We start from the raw sequence: 18945 nt of genomic DNA, 5'->3' as shown, positions 1-18945 counted from the left end.
GGTGCTGTTATGTCCAGTGGTAGTCTACAGTGAATGGTATGGGGGTGCTGGGATGTCCAGTGGTAGTCTACAGTGAATGGTATGGGGGTGCTGGGATGTCCAGTGGTAGTCTACGGTGAATGGTATGGGGGTGCTGGGATGTCCAGTGGTAGTCTACAGTGAATGGTATGGGGGTGCTGTTATGTCCAGTGGTAGTCTACAGTGAATGGTATGGGGGTGCTGGGATGTCCAGTGGTAGTCTACAGTGAATGGTATGGGGGTGCTGGGATGTCCAGTGGTAGTCTAGAGTGAATGGAATGGGGGTGCTGGTATGTCCAGTGGTAGTCTACAGTGAATGGTATGGGGGTGCTGGTATGTCCAGTGGTAGTCTACAGTGAATGGTATGGGGGTGCTGGTATGTCCAGTGGTAGTCTACAGTGAATGGTATGGGGGTGCTGGTATGTCCAGTGGTAGTCTACAGTGAATGGTATGGGGGTGCTGTTATGTCCAGTGGTAGTCTACAGTGAATGGAATGGGGGTGCTGGTATGTCCAGTGGTAGTCTACAGTGAATGGTATGGGGGTGCTGGTATGTCCAGTGGTAGTCTACAGTGAATGGTATGGGGGTGCTGGTATGTCCAGTGGTAGACTACAGTGAATGGTATGGGGGTGCTGGTATGTCCAGTGGTAGTCTACAGTGAATGGTATGGGGGTGCTGGTATGTCCAGTGGTAGTCTACAGTGAATGGTATGGGGGTGCTGGTATGTCCAGTGGTAGTCTACAGTGAATGGTATGGGGGTGCTGTTATGTCCAGTGGTAGTCTACAGTGAATCATTTTATTATGCTACAGATGCAGTGTGATAATGACCAGAGTGTTTGTATTTTGTAGTAGTTTGTATTAATGTAGGTAGTTGTTCAAGGACGACCATTTCCATAGATACCAGATGAGTTGGGGGTGTCAGAATAGCCCCCAAGTGTCCTTGAATCTTGATGTGTGTCCCGCAATGATCTTGACGTGAGTGACTGTCTTTGTCTATCAGTATATCACTGTTTTGTTACTTGTCACTTGTCATGTTTTATGTTTTTGTGTGGACCCCAAGAAGAATAGCTGCTGCTTTAGCAAAAGCTAATGTGGATCATCATAAACCAATAATGACATCCTCCTTGCTGGGTTTTGGGATGGGGCTATGTTGGTTTTGGGATGGGGCTATGTTGGTTTTGGGATGGGTCTATGTTGGTTTTGGGATGGGTCTATGTTGGTTTTGGGATGGGGCTATGTTGGTTTTGGGATGGGGCTATGTTGGTTTTGGGATGGGGCTATGTTGGTTTTGGGATGGGTCTATGTTGGTTTTGGGATGGGGCTATGTATGTTGGTTTTGGGATGGGGCTATGTATGTTGGTTTTGGGATGGGGCTATGTATGTTGGTTTTGGGATGGGGCTATGTATGTTGGATTTGGGATGGGGCAATGCATGTTGGATTTGGGATCGGGCTATGCATGTTGGATTTGGGATCGGGCTATGTATGTTGGATTTGGGATGGGGCTATGCATGTTGGATTTGGGATGGGGCTATGTATGTTGGATTTGGGATGGGGCAATGCATGTTGGATTTGGGATCGGGCTATGCATGTTGGATTTGGGATCGGGCTATGTATGTTGGATTTGGGATCGGGCTATGCATGTTGGATTTGGGATCGGGCTATGCATGTTGGATTTGGGATGGGGCTATGCATGTTGGATTTGGGATGGTGCTATGTATGTTGGATTTGGGATGGTGCTATGTATGTTGGATTTGGGATGGGGCTATGTATGTTGGATTTGGGATGGGGCTATGTATGTTGGATTTGGGATGGGGCTATGTATGTTGGATTTGGGATGGGGCTATGTATGTTGGATTTGGGATGGGGCTATGTATGTTGGATTTGGGATGGGGCTATGTATGTTGGATTTGGGATGGGGCTATGTATGTTGGATTTGGGATGGGGCTATGTATGTTGGATTTGGGATGGGGCTATGTATGTTGGATTTGGGATGGGGCTATGTATGTTGGATTTGGGATGGGGCTATGTATGTTGGATTTGGGATGGGGCTATGTATGTTGGATTTGGGATGGGGCTATGTATGTTGGATTTGGGATGGGGCTATGTATGTTGGATTTGGGATGGGGCTATGCATGTTGGATTTGGGATGGGGCTATGCATGTTGGATTTGGGATCGGGCTATGCATGTTGGATTTGGGATCGGGCTATGCATGTTGGATTTGGGATCGGGCTATGCATGTTGGATTTGGGATCGGGCTATGCATGTTGGATTTGGGATCGGGCTATGCATGTTGGATTTGGGATCGGGCTATGCATGTTGGATTTGGGATCGGGCTATGCATGTTGGATTTGGGATCGGGCTATGCATGTTGGATTTGGGATGGGGCTATGCATGTTGGATTTGGGATGGGGCTATGTATGTTGGATTTGGGATGGGGCTATGTATGTTGGATTTGGGATGGGGCTATGTATGTTGGATTTGGGATGGGGCTATGTATGTTGGATTTGGGATGGGGCTATGTATGTTGGATTTGGGATGGGGCTATGCATGTTGGATTTGGGATGGGGCTATGCATGTTGGATTTGGGATGGGGCTATGCATGTTGGATTTGGGATGGGGCTATGCATGTTGGATTTGGGATGGGGCTATGCATGTTGGATTTGGGATGGGGCTATGCATGTTGGATTTGGGATGGGGCTATGCATGTTGGATTTGGGATGGGGCTATGCATGTTGGATTTGGGATGGGGCTATGTATGTTGGATTTGGGATGGGGCTATGTATGTTGGATTTGGGATGGGGCTATGTATGTTGGATTTGGGATGGGGCTATGTATGTTGGATTTGGGATGGGGCTATGTATGTTGGATTTGGGATGGGGCTATGTATGTTGGATTTGGGATGGGGCTATGTATGTTGGATTTGGACTCCCAGTATTTGTCCATGCGTCTCTTCAGGACGCGCTCCATCAGGTCATTCCAGAATCTTTGTGTGGTAGGCTGACATATTGGCCGGGCAATCCACTATTTTGATTGTTTTGGGTGGACAAGTTGAATCTTGGAGTGTCTGAAATGAGGAAAGAGGAGCTGATAAACCAGTGAATACAATGTAAACACAAGGATGTTTCCATACATACAGAAAGAACATGTGTGACACTTCTGGATGCAGTTGATCAGATTAGTGTAGTGGATATAGTCAGCTTCCCACACTTTAGAAAGGGTGCCTCTGAGCACACATGAAAGGGAGCGCCATTCAAAGAAACCCTCCACTTTACCCAAGTCAGCAAAACTATCCTGGAGGGGCAGTTAGGCTACCTGTCCATTTGTTAGAATAGATGTGTCTGGACCATCCTAATATGACACAACAAGTGCTGAAGTGTAAACATTGATTGCATATTTTGAGTACTTGCCAGCAAAAATTGAGGCTTGTCCTCTATTCTGGTTCTGAATGTGATGTTACTCCAGCAAACATGGAGTCCGTTCCTTGTGGACTGTACACAGCAGGCATGTCTGCTATCTAAACCAGAGTGAGCAATAAAGGGAACAGGAAATGGGGAAAATCATTTGAAATATACAAAGGATATACAAATATACACCTGAAGAAGGTCATAATAGATGTTCTGATTTAGTGGCATGATGTCATGCATTATATAGCTAACACTATAAAGTCAATTCAATCTATTTGTTTCTCAAGCATGTGGAAAATGTATAATTAGTTGGAAAGTACTTGAATCAAGTTGAATAAAGACTAAAATATTGGCACCACTCAATGTTGAATAATGAAAAAAGAAGAGCACATAATTTTGTTGTACTCTGGTTTTCTTTGGCTTTGAGCGGAGGGCATCACAGATGTAATGGACAGCCCATCCACAAGAAAAGTGACAGGCCTATCACATTTTATCATGAGAGCAGCTAGCTACTATTCAATCAATCAGATAATGTAAGATCGCATCACACTTACCCCCATTCCACTTTGTCCTGATGTGCATAGAATGGCCTCTGATTGGACCGCTGTATCCTTCAGGAAATGTCTCATCTTATGGCTTGTCAGTTCCATCCTCTCATAATAGTCCCCTAGTTATAAAAAAATCTGAGCAAACCATTAACTTTCAGAGATCCTTGGTCGGAGTGTTGTTATCTAGCTTGCTAACGTTATATTCATGGCAACTCAATCAAACAAGGTTTATCAAAATAGACCCTTAAAAACAAATACAATAACATGTTTCAGTTCAATACAATACGCTAAAAAAACAAGATATAGATTTATCAATCATGTCTGATGCTGAAAAGGCTTTCAACCGTCTTGAATGACCTTTTTCTATTCAAAACTTTCGAAGCCTTCAACTTTCCAAAAGTATACAGTGAGTTCAAAGTATTGGGACGGTGACCATGTTTTTGTTGTTTTGGCTCTGTACTCCAACACTTTATATTTGAAATTATACACTGTCAGCTTTAATTTGAGTGTATTTTCATTCATGTTGGGTGGACCGTTTTTAGAAATTACAGCACTTTTTTGTCCCCCCCATTTTAGGGGACCAAAAGTATTGGGACAAATTCACTTATCTCTATTAAAGTAGTCAATAGTTTAGTGTTTGGTCCCATATTCCTTTAAATTTGTTGGTTCCATTTGCTGTTTTGTTTTGGTTGTGTTTCAGATTATTTTGTGCCCAATAGAAATTAATGGTAAATAACCTATTGTGTCATATTGGAGTCACTTTTATTGTAATTAAGAATATAATATGTTTCTGAACACTTCTACATTAATGTGGATGCTACCATGATTACGGATAATCCAGAATGAATCGTGAATAATGATGACTGAGAAAGTTCGACACACAAATATCATACCCCCAAGACATGCTAACCTCTCACCATTACAATAACATGGGAGGTTAGCATTTTTTTATGCCTTTAACATTGTTGACACTGCTGGAAGTTGAGTGACAAACTTTACAGTCACGGCTGCGAGGTAAAAATATTTGCACTGGACAAGCATTGGCAGTCTGATGTACTCTGTTTCTTTTGTGAGGTTTCTCTTCTCACGCTTCAGTTACTTGATATCTATCTAGCAACCTCGTTCAAACTGCCGCTGTCTCAGCTGGCCTGCTGTGTTTACACTTGCACACAGCCAATGCTTGTGCCCACCGTCGATAAATGAAATGCGTAGTCCAGAGAAAATAGTTCCAGAAATAACGAATAAAAACATTAGAATTTCATATATACTTGTAATGAATACTTAGAGCACAAAGTGCTAACCACCCAGCCTTTGAATAGTTAGGTTGATTTCCATGCTTTTGAGAGGAGCTGAGTAGTAGATGCTTATAGACTTCCAGCAATTGCACTAAGCTAACAATATGCTACTGTCAACTTCCTTCAAACTACACACAGAGACTTACAAATGGTATCCATGACATGAGTTTGTCTGACTCTGGAATTTCGGGAAATGTCCTACTTACCCAAAGTATCCCTTTAACCATTAGTGGGGTATTTGTCAAACTGACCCCACGGGCAACTTCACCGGACTCTTGTTGTACTGTTATCTAGGCTTGTTTAAAATTATGGAGATTGATTCTTTATTCTTATTTTTCCTTCTCAAATAGGTCCAATCTGGACCCATGGAATCAATACTCAGATCCCCAGATCTGGGATGCACTTGAGCGGTCCCATATAAAGGAGATTGTAAGTAGGGATAGATGGTAAATGTTAGCAATGCATTGCTTACTCTATTTATGTTATGTCAGTTTAATCCCAAATATATTGATAATGTCTGTCTGTATACAAACGTCAAGTAGTCCTTATGTGTTGACATCATACTATGTATTCATTGCCTTGTACACCTTCTGATGGTGTTACTAGCGCTGACAGTAATTGATAACAAATCCTAGACCTGTGTAAGATTAAAGTTCCACACTAGAGATTTTTTAACAGTTGAAAACGATATATGGCTTGTGTTTTGACTCCATTTCGTCTCTCATCATGTTCAGATCAGCCAACTGCCCCACTCCCTCCAGTCCGAGGTGACAGAGAACGGAGAGAATTTCTCAGTGGGAGAGAGACAACTACTGTGTGTGGCAAGAGCACTGCTGAGACACAGCAAGGTTAACACACACAAACACAGACACATCACACATGCACGTGCGCACACACACACACACACACACACACTCTAGCGTTGCATCACGTCTCTTTCTCTCCCTCCCTAGCACACACAGGACAAGGGCAGTTAGATTGATTTTCTCTTTTCTGTTACCACAGAGGAAGTTTTTGTGCCTCACGTCCTAATATTGAGGTAGTCACATTAAGGTGGGCAGAAGGCAGCAGCTTCTCCAAGGCGTAACATTGCCACCACATGGCTTGTGTTGTAATGTCACTCTGATTCTATACAATGCAGTTGGAAATTCAATCAACTGAAGATGACAACAAAAGACTTAAGATTGTAATATACACATCCATATTCAATGTTGTTTCTATATTGTTACTTCCTTATTCTACCAAACCTCTGCAAAGTTTGCTTAAATGTGACATGTGTTTGGTTGCCAGATCTTGCTATTGGATGAGGCTACTGCAGCCATCGACACAGAGACAGACCGGCTGATTCAGGAGACCATCCGCGAGTCATTCAGCAGCTGCACCACATTGATCATCGCCCATCGCCTCAACACTGTGATGAGCTGTAACAGGGTCATGGTGTTGGACCAGGGACAGGTGGGTCTTCTGCACCATAGACATATAGAAAGCGTCTTAATGGCACCCTATTCCCTATGTAGTGCACTGCTTTTGACCAGGGCCTTTTGGGAATATGGTGCCATTTGAGACTCTACCATATCATTTTATTTCTTCTATGTTCTGCTGCTCTTAGCTCTGTGTTTATTTGAGAGGGACTTGTAACCATTTGTATCTATTGAATCATACCAGTGGCTAATGAAACACATTTGACGTCTTCTAATTCTGGGTTTGTAGTATAGTGTAAAAATATACACAGTTCCTTCAGAAAGTATTCACACCTCTTGACTTTTTCCACATTTTGTTGTGTTACAGCCTGAATTTAAAATGGATTAGATTTAGATGTTTTTTCCCACAGGCCTACACACAATACTCCATAATGTCAAAGTGGAATTAATTAAAAATGAAAAGCTGAAATGTCTTAAGTCAATAAGTATTCAACCCCTTTGTTATGGCCAACCTAAATAAGTTCAGGAGTAGAAATGTGCTTAACAAGTTGCATAATAAGTTGCAAGGGCTCACGCTGTGTGCAATAATAGTGGTTTACTAGATTTTTTTTATTTATTACCTTGTATCTGTACCCCACACATACAACTATCTGTAAGGTCCCTCAGTTGAGAAGTGAATTTCAAAGACAGATTCAGCCACAAAGACCAGGAAGTTTTTTCAATGCCTCACAAAGAAGGGCATCTATTGGTAGATGGGTAAACATGTAAAAAGCAGACATTGAATATCCCTTTGAGCACTTTGGATGGTGTATCAATACATCCAGTCACTCCTTCTTAACTCAGTTGCGGGAGAAGAAGGAAACCGCTCAGGGATTTCACCATGAAGCAAATAGTCACTTTAAAACAGTTAGATGGCTGTGATATGAGAGAACTGGATGGATCAACAACATTGTAGTTACTCCACAATATTAACATAATTGACAGAGTGAAAAGAAGGAAGCCTTTACAGAATAATAATATTCTAAATCATGCATCCTGTTTGCAACAAGGCACTAAAGTAATACTGCAGAACCATGTGACAAAGAAATTAACTTTTTGTCCTTAATACAAAGTGTTATGTTTGGGGCAAATCAAATACAACACATTACTGATATTTTCAATTATAATGGTGGCTGGATCATGTTCTGGGTATTCTTGTAATCGCTAAGGACTGGGGAGTTTCAGGATAAAAAGAAATGGAATGGAGCTAAGCGTAGGCAAAATCCTAGAGGAAAACCTGGTTCGGTGTTTCACCAGACTAGAGGTCGACCGATTATGATTTTTCAACGCCGATACCGATTATCGGAGGACCATAAACGCCAATGCCGATTAATCGGCCGATTTAAAAAAATAATAATAATAATAAAAAAAATAAAAAGTTTTTATTTATTTATTTATAATAGTGACAATTACAACAATACTGAATGAACACTTATTTTAACTTAATATAATACATCAATAAAATCAATTTAGCCTCAAATAAATAATGAAACATGTTCAATTTGGTTTAAATAATGCAAAAACAAAGTGTTGGAGAAGAAAGTAAAAGTGCAATATGTTCCATGTAAAAAATCTGCCATGTAAGAAAGCTAACGTTTCAGTTCCTTGCTCAGAACATGAGAACATATGAAAGCTGGTGGTTCCTTTTAAAATGAGTCTTCAATATTCCCAGGTAAGAAGTTTTAGGTTGTCGTTATTATAGGAATTATAGGACTATTTCTCTCCATACCATTTGTATTTCATTAACCTTTGACTATTGGATGTTCTTATATGCACGTTAGTATTGCCAGTGTAACAGTATAGCTTCCGTCCCTCTCCTCGCTCCTCCCTGGGCTCGAACCAGGAACACATCAACAATTAGTGCACGCTAACTAGCTAGCCATTTCACTTCGGTTACACAAGCCTCATCTCGGGAGTTGATAGGCTTGAAGTCATAAACAGTGCAATGCTTGACGCACAACGAAGAGCTGCTGGCAAAACGCAATAAAGTGCTGTTTGAATGAATGTTTACACGCCTGCTTCTGCCTACCACCGCTCAGTCAGATACTTGTATGCTCAGTCAGATTATATGCAACGCAGGACACGCTAGATAATATCTAGTAATATCATCAAACATGTGTAGTTAACTAGTGATTATGATTGTTTTTTATAAGAAGTTTAATGCTAGCTAGCAACTTACCTTGGCTTGCTGCATTTGCGTAACTCCTTGTGGAGTGCAACGAGAGAGAGGCAGGTCGTTATTGCGTTGGACAAGTTAAGGTTGCAATATTGGATCCCCCGAGCTGACAAGGTGAAAATCTGTCGTTCTGTCCCTGAACGAGGCAGTTAACCCACTGTTCCTAGGCCGTCATTGAAAATAAGAATGTGTTCTTAACTGACTTGCCTAGTTAAATAAAGATTAAATAAAGGTATAAAAAAAAAAATGCAAATCAGCGCCCAAAAATACCGAATTCCGATTGTTATGACAACTTGAAATCGGCCCGAATTAATCGTCCATTACGATTAATCGGTCGACCTCTACACCAGACAGATGAATTCACCTTTCAGCAGTACAATAATCTAAAACACAGGGCTACACTGGAGTTGTTTACCAAGAGGACAGTGAATGTTCGTGAGTCACCAAGTTCCAATTTTGACTTAAATCATGGCAAGACCTGAAAATGGTTGCCTAGGAATGATCAACAACTAATATGACAGAGATTGAAGAGTTTTGAAAATAATAATGGGCTAATGTTGCACAATCCAGGTGTGGAATGCTCTTACAGCTGAAATTGCTGCCAAGGGTGCTTGTACAAAGTATTGACTCATGGGTGTGTGAATACTTATGTCAATTAGATATTTCTGTATTTCATTTTCAATAAATTAGAAAACATTTCTAAAAACATGTTTTGACTTTGTCATTATGGGGTATTGTGTGTAGCTGAGTGAGAAAATAATACATTTGAATTCTGTCTGTTAATCAGCAAAACGTGGAATAAGACCAGGAGTATGACTAGTTCCTGAAGGCATGTATTTAACCCCTTTACACTTGTGGGAATTGGCCTATATGGATAGGATTAAATTGAAATGTTTCTTACGGAAGAAATATGGAAACATATGCATGACCATGGTAACAATTAAACAGGAATAGTTAGGAGATTGTGGGGAAATTATTGGACTAAAGGTGAGGACACAACAGTTCACCTGACACAATAATGAACCCAAACATTACACTGTTGCTTTTATGTGCATTTTACATTTACTGTACTTTTCATCTCATTTGACAATAACAAAATCTCAAAATACTCTGGATACATTCAGTAACATGATGAGAATATTCCTGGAAAATGTGGGACAGGTGCAACATAAGAGAAAAAAATGACATGGATTTGAGTGAGAGGTCTAACTGGTGTTTCACTTCTCCAAAGTGTGCCCAGTTCCTAAGTAATTTCAATGCAGAAGAGTATTCAACTATAAGGTTATTTTTTGAGCTCTCCTAGCTGTGCTGTTGAGGAACTAGAGCAAGTACACTTGTAGTTGTTTTGTTTGGAACACAGCCCTGAAAACTCCTGCCTTTACACAATTACTGTTGTTTACGCAATCCAAAAGCGTCCATTTTAACCGCAATCTGGGACAGGTGGGCATAATTTGAAAGCTTGTTCTATTGCCAACATGGCTAGCTAAATTATAAAATACAATATTACACTGCTAGGCTTTCACAAGGCAATTCAGAGAAGCAGAACATAATTTTGGTGGGATTAGAATGGAGTCTTAAGCGCATTGATGCGTGGTCCATGGCAAATGTTCATCACAATACAACAAACAGGCTCATTCTGTTCAAGACAACCCAGGGTATGTCATCTTGTAACTGTATATCAAACATAGTGATCATAAACACTGACTGTATATTACATGAGTTTTATGATATGGAAATGTGAAGTGCACATTTGGGCTCACGGGCGTTTGACATCAAAGTTATATATTTCATTGTAATCCTCAACGTCTCATATTTCAAAATGCATTGAGTCCTCTTAATTTACAGCTTTTCCCTCAGACAAAAAAAAATAGAAAATTGCCAAGTTCAGAACGGCTGTCAGTCAAATCCCATACAGCGCTGTGAAGAACAGAGCCTGAGCTCTGACGTCATGTATAGTATGTTACTGTACAGCCACTGTGTTCCAATTTAGGCACTTATCAGTGTCCAAATCTGCCATTTCCAACCTGTATATTGGTACGAGTGTAAAGGGTTAACAGCATATACTAAACAAAATATTTGATATACTACTGTGTACCTAAGGAAACATTTCTCTAGTGGGTCGAAATACTTGTTGGTCAGAACTTGTTTATTTTCTTCATTCCAGATTTTGGAGTTCGACACCCCTGCTGCCCTGCTGGCAGATGACAACTCCAGATTCCGTGCCATGATCGAGGCATCTAACGGCAAGCTCAGTGACACAGAGCAGTGAACCGAGGCGAATGGGTACAAATTAGCGCTTATAAAACGAGGCAATACAGCAGAGGACATGACTTGCACAAACTTTGAAGATTACCATCCTTCCATGGAGCGAGTCAGATGTTATTTTAGAAGGCATTAACAGAGGTTCTTACCAACGCTGCTAAATCTAGTGATGTCTGTTGATTTCAAAAACCAATGATGACAATGTTCCAAAAGACGCATCAAAGATGTGGATCTATTGAGAGTTGGGAGTATCGTACCTGCTGACCTTTACTGCTGTGTGGAAAAGAGATCATTTCTCAGAGGCAAAAGGAGAATGCAAATCAAGAGCAATGACTCTACAATGGCACTTTATATTCCATGATGAAACACTGAAGCGTCTGATAACACTGAATGTTGCTTCCTTTCACCCTCTCTCTACAGGGCTATCAGTGAGACTTGGAAGAGACCATGAAATGATCTATATATTTCACTGATATAATTCGAAAGGAACCGATCACTTGTATAAGCCTCAATGCTAGTTGGTGGAATGGATTTTATATTATGATATTTGCAATCAATACAGCCAGCACATTCATCAGTCAAATCACTGGGCAACTGAGACTTCCAAAGAATCACATTGATATACCAAAGTAGCCATTCCACATGAGCAAGGTCAGGAATATATTGACTGGTAATGTCAAGTTATAATAAGGCAGATTGTTATATGGTAATCATTTCAGTGAATCCTAACAGATGCGGTGTATATGTGCCTCTACAGTTATGTCATTCGTTGTGTAGTAATGTTGTAGCCTATGCTTTTTGGAATTGCATTTGTGTTGCATTATTTTCTGTTCTGGGTGAATCATATGCTGGTATGTGGGAACTGTATCTGCATAGTCTCTTGTATTGTTGCAGGGTTATATGGCAGGAATGTTGTTTTTATCAACTTGTGATCATTCTGTTGTGTAGTAATAAAGCACAGTTATATTTATGAGTTTGAAGGACAGCAAAACAGAGTTATGGAACAAATAATGAAAGGTATTGAGTATTTTGAGTATTTTTTTTTGTTCTAAACAACCATAGACAATGTCTGCAAATCAGTGTTTTTGGATGACGTTTTGGATTGTAAACATCTAGATGCCTTAAAAAAAAAATAATAATACACTGAGCAGACATTGTGTGCAATAAGCAATAGGTTGTTAGATAAACCGTGAAGATGGCCTTGTAAAAGACTTGAGATTGTAATTTTGCTATATTTTTTTTATTCTTAAATGTTAAGATTTTTTTTGTCTTAGAAATGCTTTACCAATAAAAAATGTTTTCATACTTGAAATATTGTCCTTGCATTCATTGTTATCGCATATGGTGCCTTCCTGGCAGGCATGGTGCTCTGATAATGAATTAGATCAATAGTCCATGGGCCAGAGGGCCACATTTCACATATTGGTCCACTATGGGGTGGCAAGGGTAATGTCTGTGAGCTATATTTTGGTATGATAACCACAATCGGACATTGATAAATTGTGGTAATCACTGCATGAATGTTATGACCCCTATGCGGTTAATAAGGACAACTGGATTCATGAAATGTATTATAAAACAACAATCTTCTCAAAACAACTTGTGTTATTAACATCATAATACAATATGAAAGAAGGCCATTTGAATCGTAGTGGCATCTCTATGGGCCCAACGTGGAGGGTGAAAGGTCATTTATGTATGAATGTTGGGGTATATATCGAGCCAGAATGGACATACGGTATAGGGAAGTGCTCCATTATGACATGGTACGTAGATAATCATCACCAAAAATCGCACAAGGAGACCCATTGAGACATTTTTGCATTCGGAAAGTATTCAGACCCCTTTTTCCACATTTTGTTACATTACAGCCTTATTCTAAAATTGGTAACTTTTTTAAATTAATCAATCTACACACACTACCCCATAATAACAAAGGGAAACCGGTTTAGACATTGATGCAAATGTATTAAAAATAACAAACTGCAATACCTTATTCACATAAGTATTCAGACCCTTTGCTATGAGACTCGAAATTGAGCTCCAGTGCATCCTGTTTCCATTGATTGTCCTTTGTTTTTACAACTTGATTGGAGCACCTGTGGTAAATTCAATTGATTGGACATGATTTGGAAAGGCACACACCTGTCTACATAAGGTCCCACAGTTGACATTGCATGCCAGAGAAAAAACCAAGCAATGAGGTCGAAGGAATTGTCTGTAGAGCTCTGAGACAGGATTGTGTCGAGGCACAGATCTTAAATGGAAGAAGTTTGGGACCACCAAGGCTCTTCCTAGAGCTGGCTGCCCGGCCAAACTGAGCAATCGGGGGAGAAGAGCCTTGGTCAGGGAGGTGACCAAGAACCGATGGTCACTCTGACAGAGCTCCAGAGTTCCTTTGTGGAGATGGGAGAACCTTCCAGAAGGACAATCATCTCTGCAGCACACCACCATTCAGGCCTTTATGGTAGAGTGGCCAGACGGAAGCCACTCCTCAGTAAAAGGCACATGACATCCCGCTTGGAGTTTGCCAAAAGGCACCTAAAGGGCTCTCAGATGACGAGAAACAAGGTTCTCTGGTCTGATGAAACCAAGATTGAACTCTTTTTGGCCTGAATGCCAAGCGTCACATCTGGAGGAAACCTGGCACCATCCCTACAGTGAAGCATGGTGGTGGCAGCATCATGTTGCGGGGATGTTTTTCAGCTCCCGGGCTGGGAGACTAGTCAGGATAGAGGAAAAAATTAACAAAGCAAAGTACAGCGAGATCCTTGATGAAAACCTGCTCCAGAGCGCTCAGGACCTCAGACTGGGGTGAAGGGTCATCTTCCAACAGGACAATGACCCTAAGTACACAGCCAAGACAACGCAGGAGTAGCTTCGAGACAAGTCTCTGAATGTGAAAATAGCTGTGCTGTGCTCCCCATCCAACCTGACAGAGCTTGAGAGGATCTGCAGAGAAGAATGGGAGAAACTCCCCAAATACAGGTGTGCCAAGCTTGTAGCGTCATACCCAAGAAGACTTGTGGGTGTAATTGCTGCCAAAGGTGCTTCAACAAAGTACTGAGTACTTGCTGTTCAGGGTTTTAGGCTGGGTTTCTGTGTAGAACTTTGTGATATCTGCTGATGTAAAAAGGGCTTAATACGTACATTTGAGTAATTATATTAATTTAATTTAAGTAGCAAACAATTCTAAACCTGTTTTGATTTGTCGTTATGGGGTATTGTGTGTAGATTGACGAAACAAATCAACTTAATACATTTTAGAATAAGGTTGTAACATAACAAAATGTGGGAAAAGTCGAGGGGTCTGAATACTTTCTGAATGCACTGAATATACAAAACATTAAGGACACCTGCTCTTTCTGACGACTGACTAGGTTAATGCAGGTGAAAGCTATGATCCCTTATTGATGTCACTTGTTAAATCCACTTCAATTCAGGACACCTACAGCACCCGATGTCACAGGAAGGCCAAAAAGATAACCAAGGGCATCAACCACCCGAGCTACGGCCCGTTCATCCAGAAGGCATGGTCAGTGCAGGTGCATCAAAGCTGAGACCTAGAGACAGCTTCTATTTCAAGGCCATCAGACTGTTAAATAGCCATCACAAGCCGGCATCCAACCAGTACCCTGCCCTGAATTTAGTCACTGTCACTAGCCGGCTACCACCCGGTTACTCAATCCTGCACCTTGGATTATGTACATAAAATTGGATTATGTACATAGACATGGAGTCACTGGTCACTTTAGTAATGGAACACTGGTCAATGTAATAATTTTTAGATGTTTTACTAATTTCAAATCAAATTCTATTGGTCACATACACATGGTTAGCAGATGTTAATGCGAGTGTAGCGAAATGCTTGTGCTTCTAGTTCCGACAGTGCACTAATATCTAACAAGTAATCTAACAGTTCCACAACAACTACCTTATACACACAAATGTAAAGGGATGTAATAGGAAGATGCACATATAAATATATGGATGAGCGATGGCTGAGTGGCATAGGTAAGATGCAATAGATGGTATGAAATTGCATATCTTACATTACTCATATGTATATACTGTATTCTAGTCATTCCACTCTGACATTGCGCGTCCTAATAGTTACAGTATATATTTCTTAATTCCATTCTTTTACTTTTAGATTTGTGTGTATTGTTGTGAATTGTTAGATACTACTGCACTGCTGGCGCTAGGAACACAAGCATTTCGCTACACCCGCAATAACATCTAATTAAACTCAGAAAAAAAGAAACAGACCTTTTACAGGAACCTGTCTTTCAAAGATAATTCATAAAAATCCAAAGAACTTCACAGATCTTCATTGTAAAGTGTTTAAACACTGTTTCCCATTCTTATTCAATGACTCATAAACAATTAATGAAGATGCACCTGTGGAATGTCGTTAAGACACTAACAGCTTATAGACGGTAGGCAATTAAGGTCACAGTTATGAAAACTTAGGACACTAAAGAGGCCTTTCTACTGACTCTGAAAAACACCAAAAGAAAGATGCCCAGGGTCCCTGCTCATCTGCGTGAATGTGCCTTAGGCATGCTGCAAGAAGACATGAGGACTGCAGATGTGGCCAGGGAAATAAATTGCAATGTCCGTACTGTGAGATGCCTAAGACAGCGCTACAGGGTGACAAGACGGACAGCTGATCATCCTAGCAGTGGCAGACCATGTGTAACAACACCTGCACAGGATCGGTATATCCAAACATCACACCTGCGGGACAGGTACAGGATGGCAACAACAACTGCCCGAGTTACACCAGGAACGCACAATCCCTCAGACTGTCCGCAATCCCTCAGACTATCAGCGCTCAGACTGTCCGTAATAGGCTGAGAGAGGCTGGACTGAGGGCTTGTAGGCAGGTCCTCACTAGACATCACCGGCAACAACGTCTCGTATGGGCACAAACCCATTGTCGCTGGACCAGACAGGACTGGCAAAAAGTGCTCTTCACTGACAAGTCACGATTTCGTCTCACCGGGGTGATGGTCGGATTCGCGTTTATCGTCGAAGGAATGAGCGTTACACCGAGGCCTGTACTCTGGTGCGGGATCGAGGTGGAGGGTTCGTCATGGTCTGGGGTGGTGTGTCACAGCATCATCAGACTGAGCTTGTTGTCATTGCAGGCTGTCTCAACTCTGTGCGTTACGTGGAAGGCATCCTCCTCCCTCATGCGGTACCCTTCCTGCAGGCTCATCCTGACATGACCCTCCAGCAAGACAATCCCACCAGCCATACCGCTCGTTCTGTGTCTAATTTCCTGCAAGACAGGAATGTCAGTGTTCTACCATGGCCAGCGAAGAGACCGGATCTCAATCCCATTGAGCATGTCTGGGACCTATTGAATCGGAGGGTGAGGGCTAGGGCCATTCCCCCCCCCAGAAATATCTGGGAACTTGCAGGTGCCTTGGTGGAAGAGTGGGGTAACATCTCACAGGAAGAACTGGCAAGTCTGGTGCAGTCCACGAGGAGGAGATGCACTGCAGTACTTAATGCAGATACTGTTAATTTTGATTTAAACCCCCCCCCCCCCTTTGTTCAGGGACACATTATTCCATTTCTGTTATTCACATGTCTGTGGAACTTGTTCAGTTTATGTCTCAGTTGTTGAATCTTGTTATGTTCATACAAATATTTACACATTACGTTTGCTTAAAATAAACGCAGTTGACATTGAGAGGAAATGTATTTTATTGCTGAGTTTGTGTATGTGACCAATGATTTGACTTGAGATGAAGTGGACTAGACAAGCACCATATTTTCATGATGGCCAACATTTATTCTAATGAGGAACTACGTTGATTTACATTTTGTTATAACTAAATAAGGATTCAGTGTAATAAGTCAAATAATGGCTTAAAATGTGTGTTACAATAAGGACAACACACACACCCCGCACACACAATTTAGACAGGGGCACTTGGACCAGCCCATCTGGCGTTTCCCAGAAATGCTATATGGTCAGTCCTTCCCTTGACTGATGTGTGCACTATTCTCTTAAGACAAGAGTAGACATTAATTTATACTGAACAAAAATGTAAATGCAACAATTTAAATGATTTTACTGAGTTTTACAATTCATATGAGGAAATCAATAAATTGAAATACATTTTAGGCCCTAATCTATTGATTTTACATGACTGGGAATAGATATGTTGGATGCAGATACCTTTTTTAAAAATGGGCCTCATAATGGGCCTCATAATGGGCCTCAGGATCTCGTCATGGTATTTTTGTGCATTCAAATTACCTTAGACAAAATGCAATTGTAGTTTATGCCTGCCCATACCATAACTCCACAGTCACCATGGGGCACTCTGTTCACAAAACTTGAGACATCTGTGGCATTGCGTTGTGTGACAAAACTGCATGTTTTTTAAGAGGCCTTTTATTGTCCCCACTACAAGGTGCACATGCTGTTAAATCAGCTTCTTGATATGCCACACCTGTCAGGTGGATGGATTATCTTTGCAAATGAGAAATGCTCACAAACAGGGATGTAAGCAAATTTGTTCACAAAATTTGAGAAAAATAAGCTTTTTGTGAATATGGAAAAATGTTGGGATATTTTATTTCAGCTCATGAAACATAGGAGCATCACTTTACTTTTTGCATTTATATATTTGTTCAGTGTCGATGGGTTTTATAATTGTACCTTTTGTCCAGGTGAGAAAGGGCAGTGAGGAGTGCAGTAGAGATTATGTCGTCTGTGGATCTTTTTGGGGGTGGTATGCGAATTGGAGTGTGTCCATGGTGTCTGAGATGAAAATATGATGAGACAGCTTCTGAACAAATTGTTATCTCCATAAGCTAGGCCAGGTGTTCTCAAACTTTTTGGGGCCAGCCAGGGACCCCTTTTGTTATGCATCTTCATCAGGAACCCCCTCATAATCAGAACACAACTGAAGTGAGATAAACTCCTGATATGCTATTTTTAACTGACATTGGTCCAGGATGAGGAACATTTAAAAAGCCCTGCCTCTTGGCTTCAGAGAGGAAATTGAGCCGTTTTCAATCTAATTTCCTGCAATTCTACACATTTTGTCACAGGCATATATATATATTTTGTTGTTGTCTCTTTAAAGCTATTATCATACAATTATACACATTTTGTTTTAAATCTTACATTACAGTGCATTCATGTTAAAAAATATACATTTTGGGGAATACAAGAAGTATTGAGTTGAAAAATGTATAGTTGGTGGAGTACTGTGGATATCAATATCCTTGTAAACCTCACAAGCCCATGTTGCCCACGGTTAAAAACATAAATTGTAGATGAATTATAATACGTTGTATTGTATTACTCCCTCTAAATGTATTCCACGCATCCCTTGTCCAAAATTCGTTGAATCTGTTTTTGTTAGAGTATTAATAAATACCCCCTACAGTACCGCGGACCCCCACTTCGAGAACCCCTGGGCGAGGCTACATAATATTCAACCATCTTTCTGTTCAACAAATCCATTTATATCTTCAGCCAGACAGAGACAATTTGTACAATGAGAGAGACTGTTTAGCGGACAAACACTTTGTTGCAATATCAGACAGAGTAAATCCCACACTATGCATTAAACATACTGTTTCAGCCAATCAGCATCCAGGATCTAAACTAACCGGTTTATAAATAAACATATAGCATGAGTAAAAATGGGGGAAAATAATAAATAATTGTATTATTTTGTAGCTGGAATATGAAATGACATGCAGTGGGGTATTATGGGATATATTTGAGTTTTCTTGTCTGCATTGGT

The 18945-nt window shown here is 40.8% G+C and overlaps 1 protein-coding gene across 1 annotated transcript in view; it reads left to right on the top strand.

Annotated features, from left to right (window-relative positions):
• wu:fb13g09 (ATP-binding cassette sub-family C member 5) overlaps window positions 1–12476 on the top strand; it is a 50063-nt gene extending 37587 nt beyond the window's left edge. The window contains 4 exon segments of the mRNA XM_035767578.2: window positions 5617–5695; window positions 6001–6114; window positions 6557–6721; window positions 11067–12476. Of these exon segments, the coding sequence (XP_035623471.2) occupies window positions 5617–5695; window positions 6001–6114; window positions 6557–6721; window positions 11067–11171 (463 nt within the window). The 3' untranslated portion in view covers window positions 11172–12476.
• The last annotated feature ends 6469 nt before the right edge of the window (window positions 12477–18945 follow it).

The sequence above is a fragment of the Oncorhynchus keta genome, chromosome 4 (genome assembly GCF_023373465.1).
Source record: "Oncorhynchus keta strain PuntledgeMale-10-30-2019 chromosome 4, Oket_V2, whole genome shotgun sequence".
NCBI lineage: Eukaryota > Metazoa > Chordata > Actinopteri > Salmoniformes > Salmonidae > Oncorhynchus > Oncorhynchus keta.
Note: the sequence above shows the minus strand (reverse complement) of the source record. Positions and strands in the feature narration are given on the sequence as shown.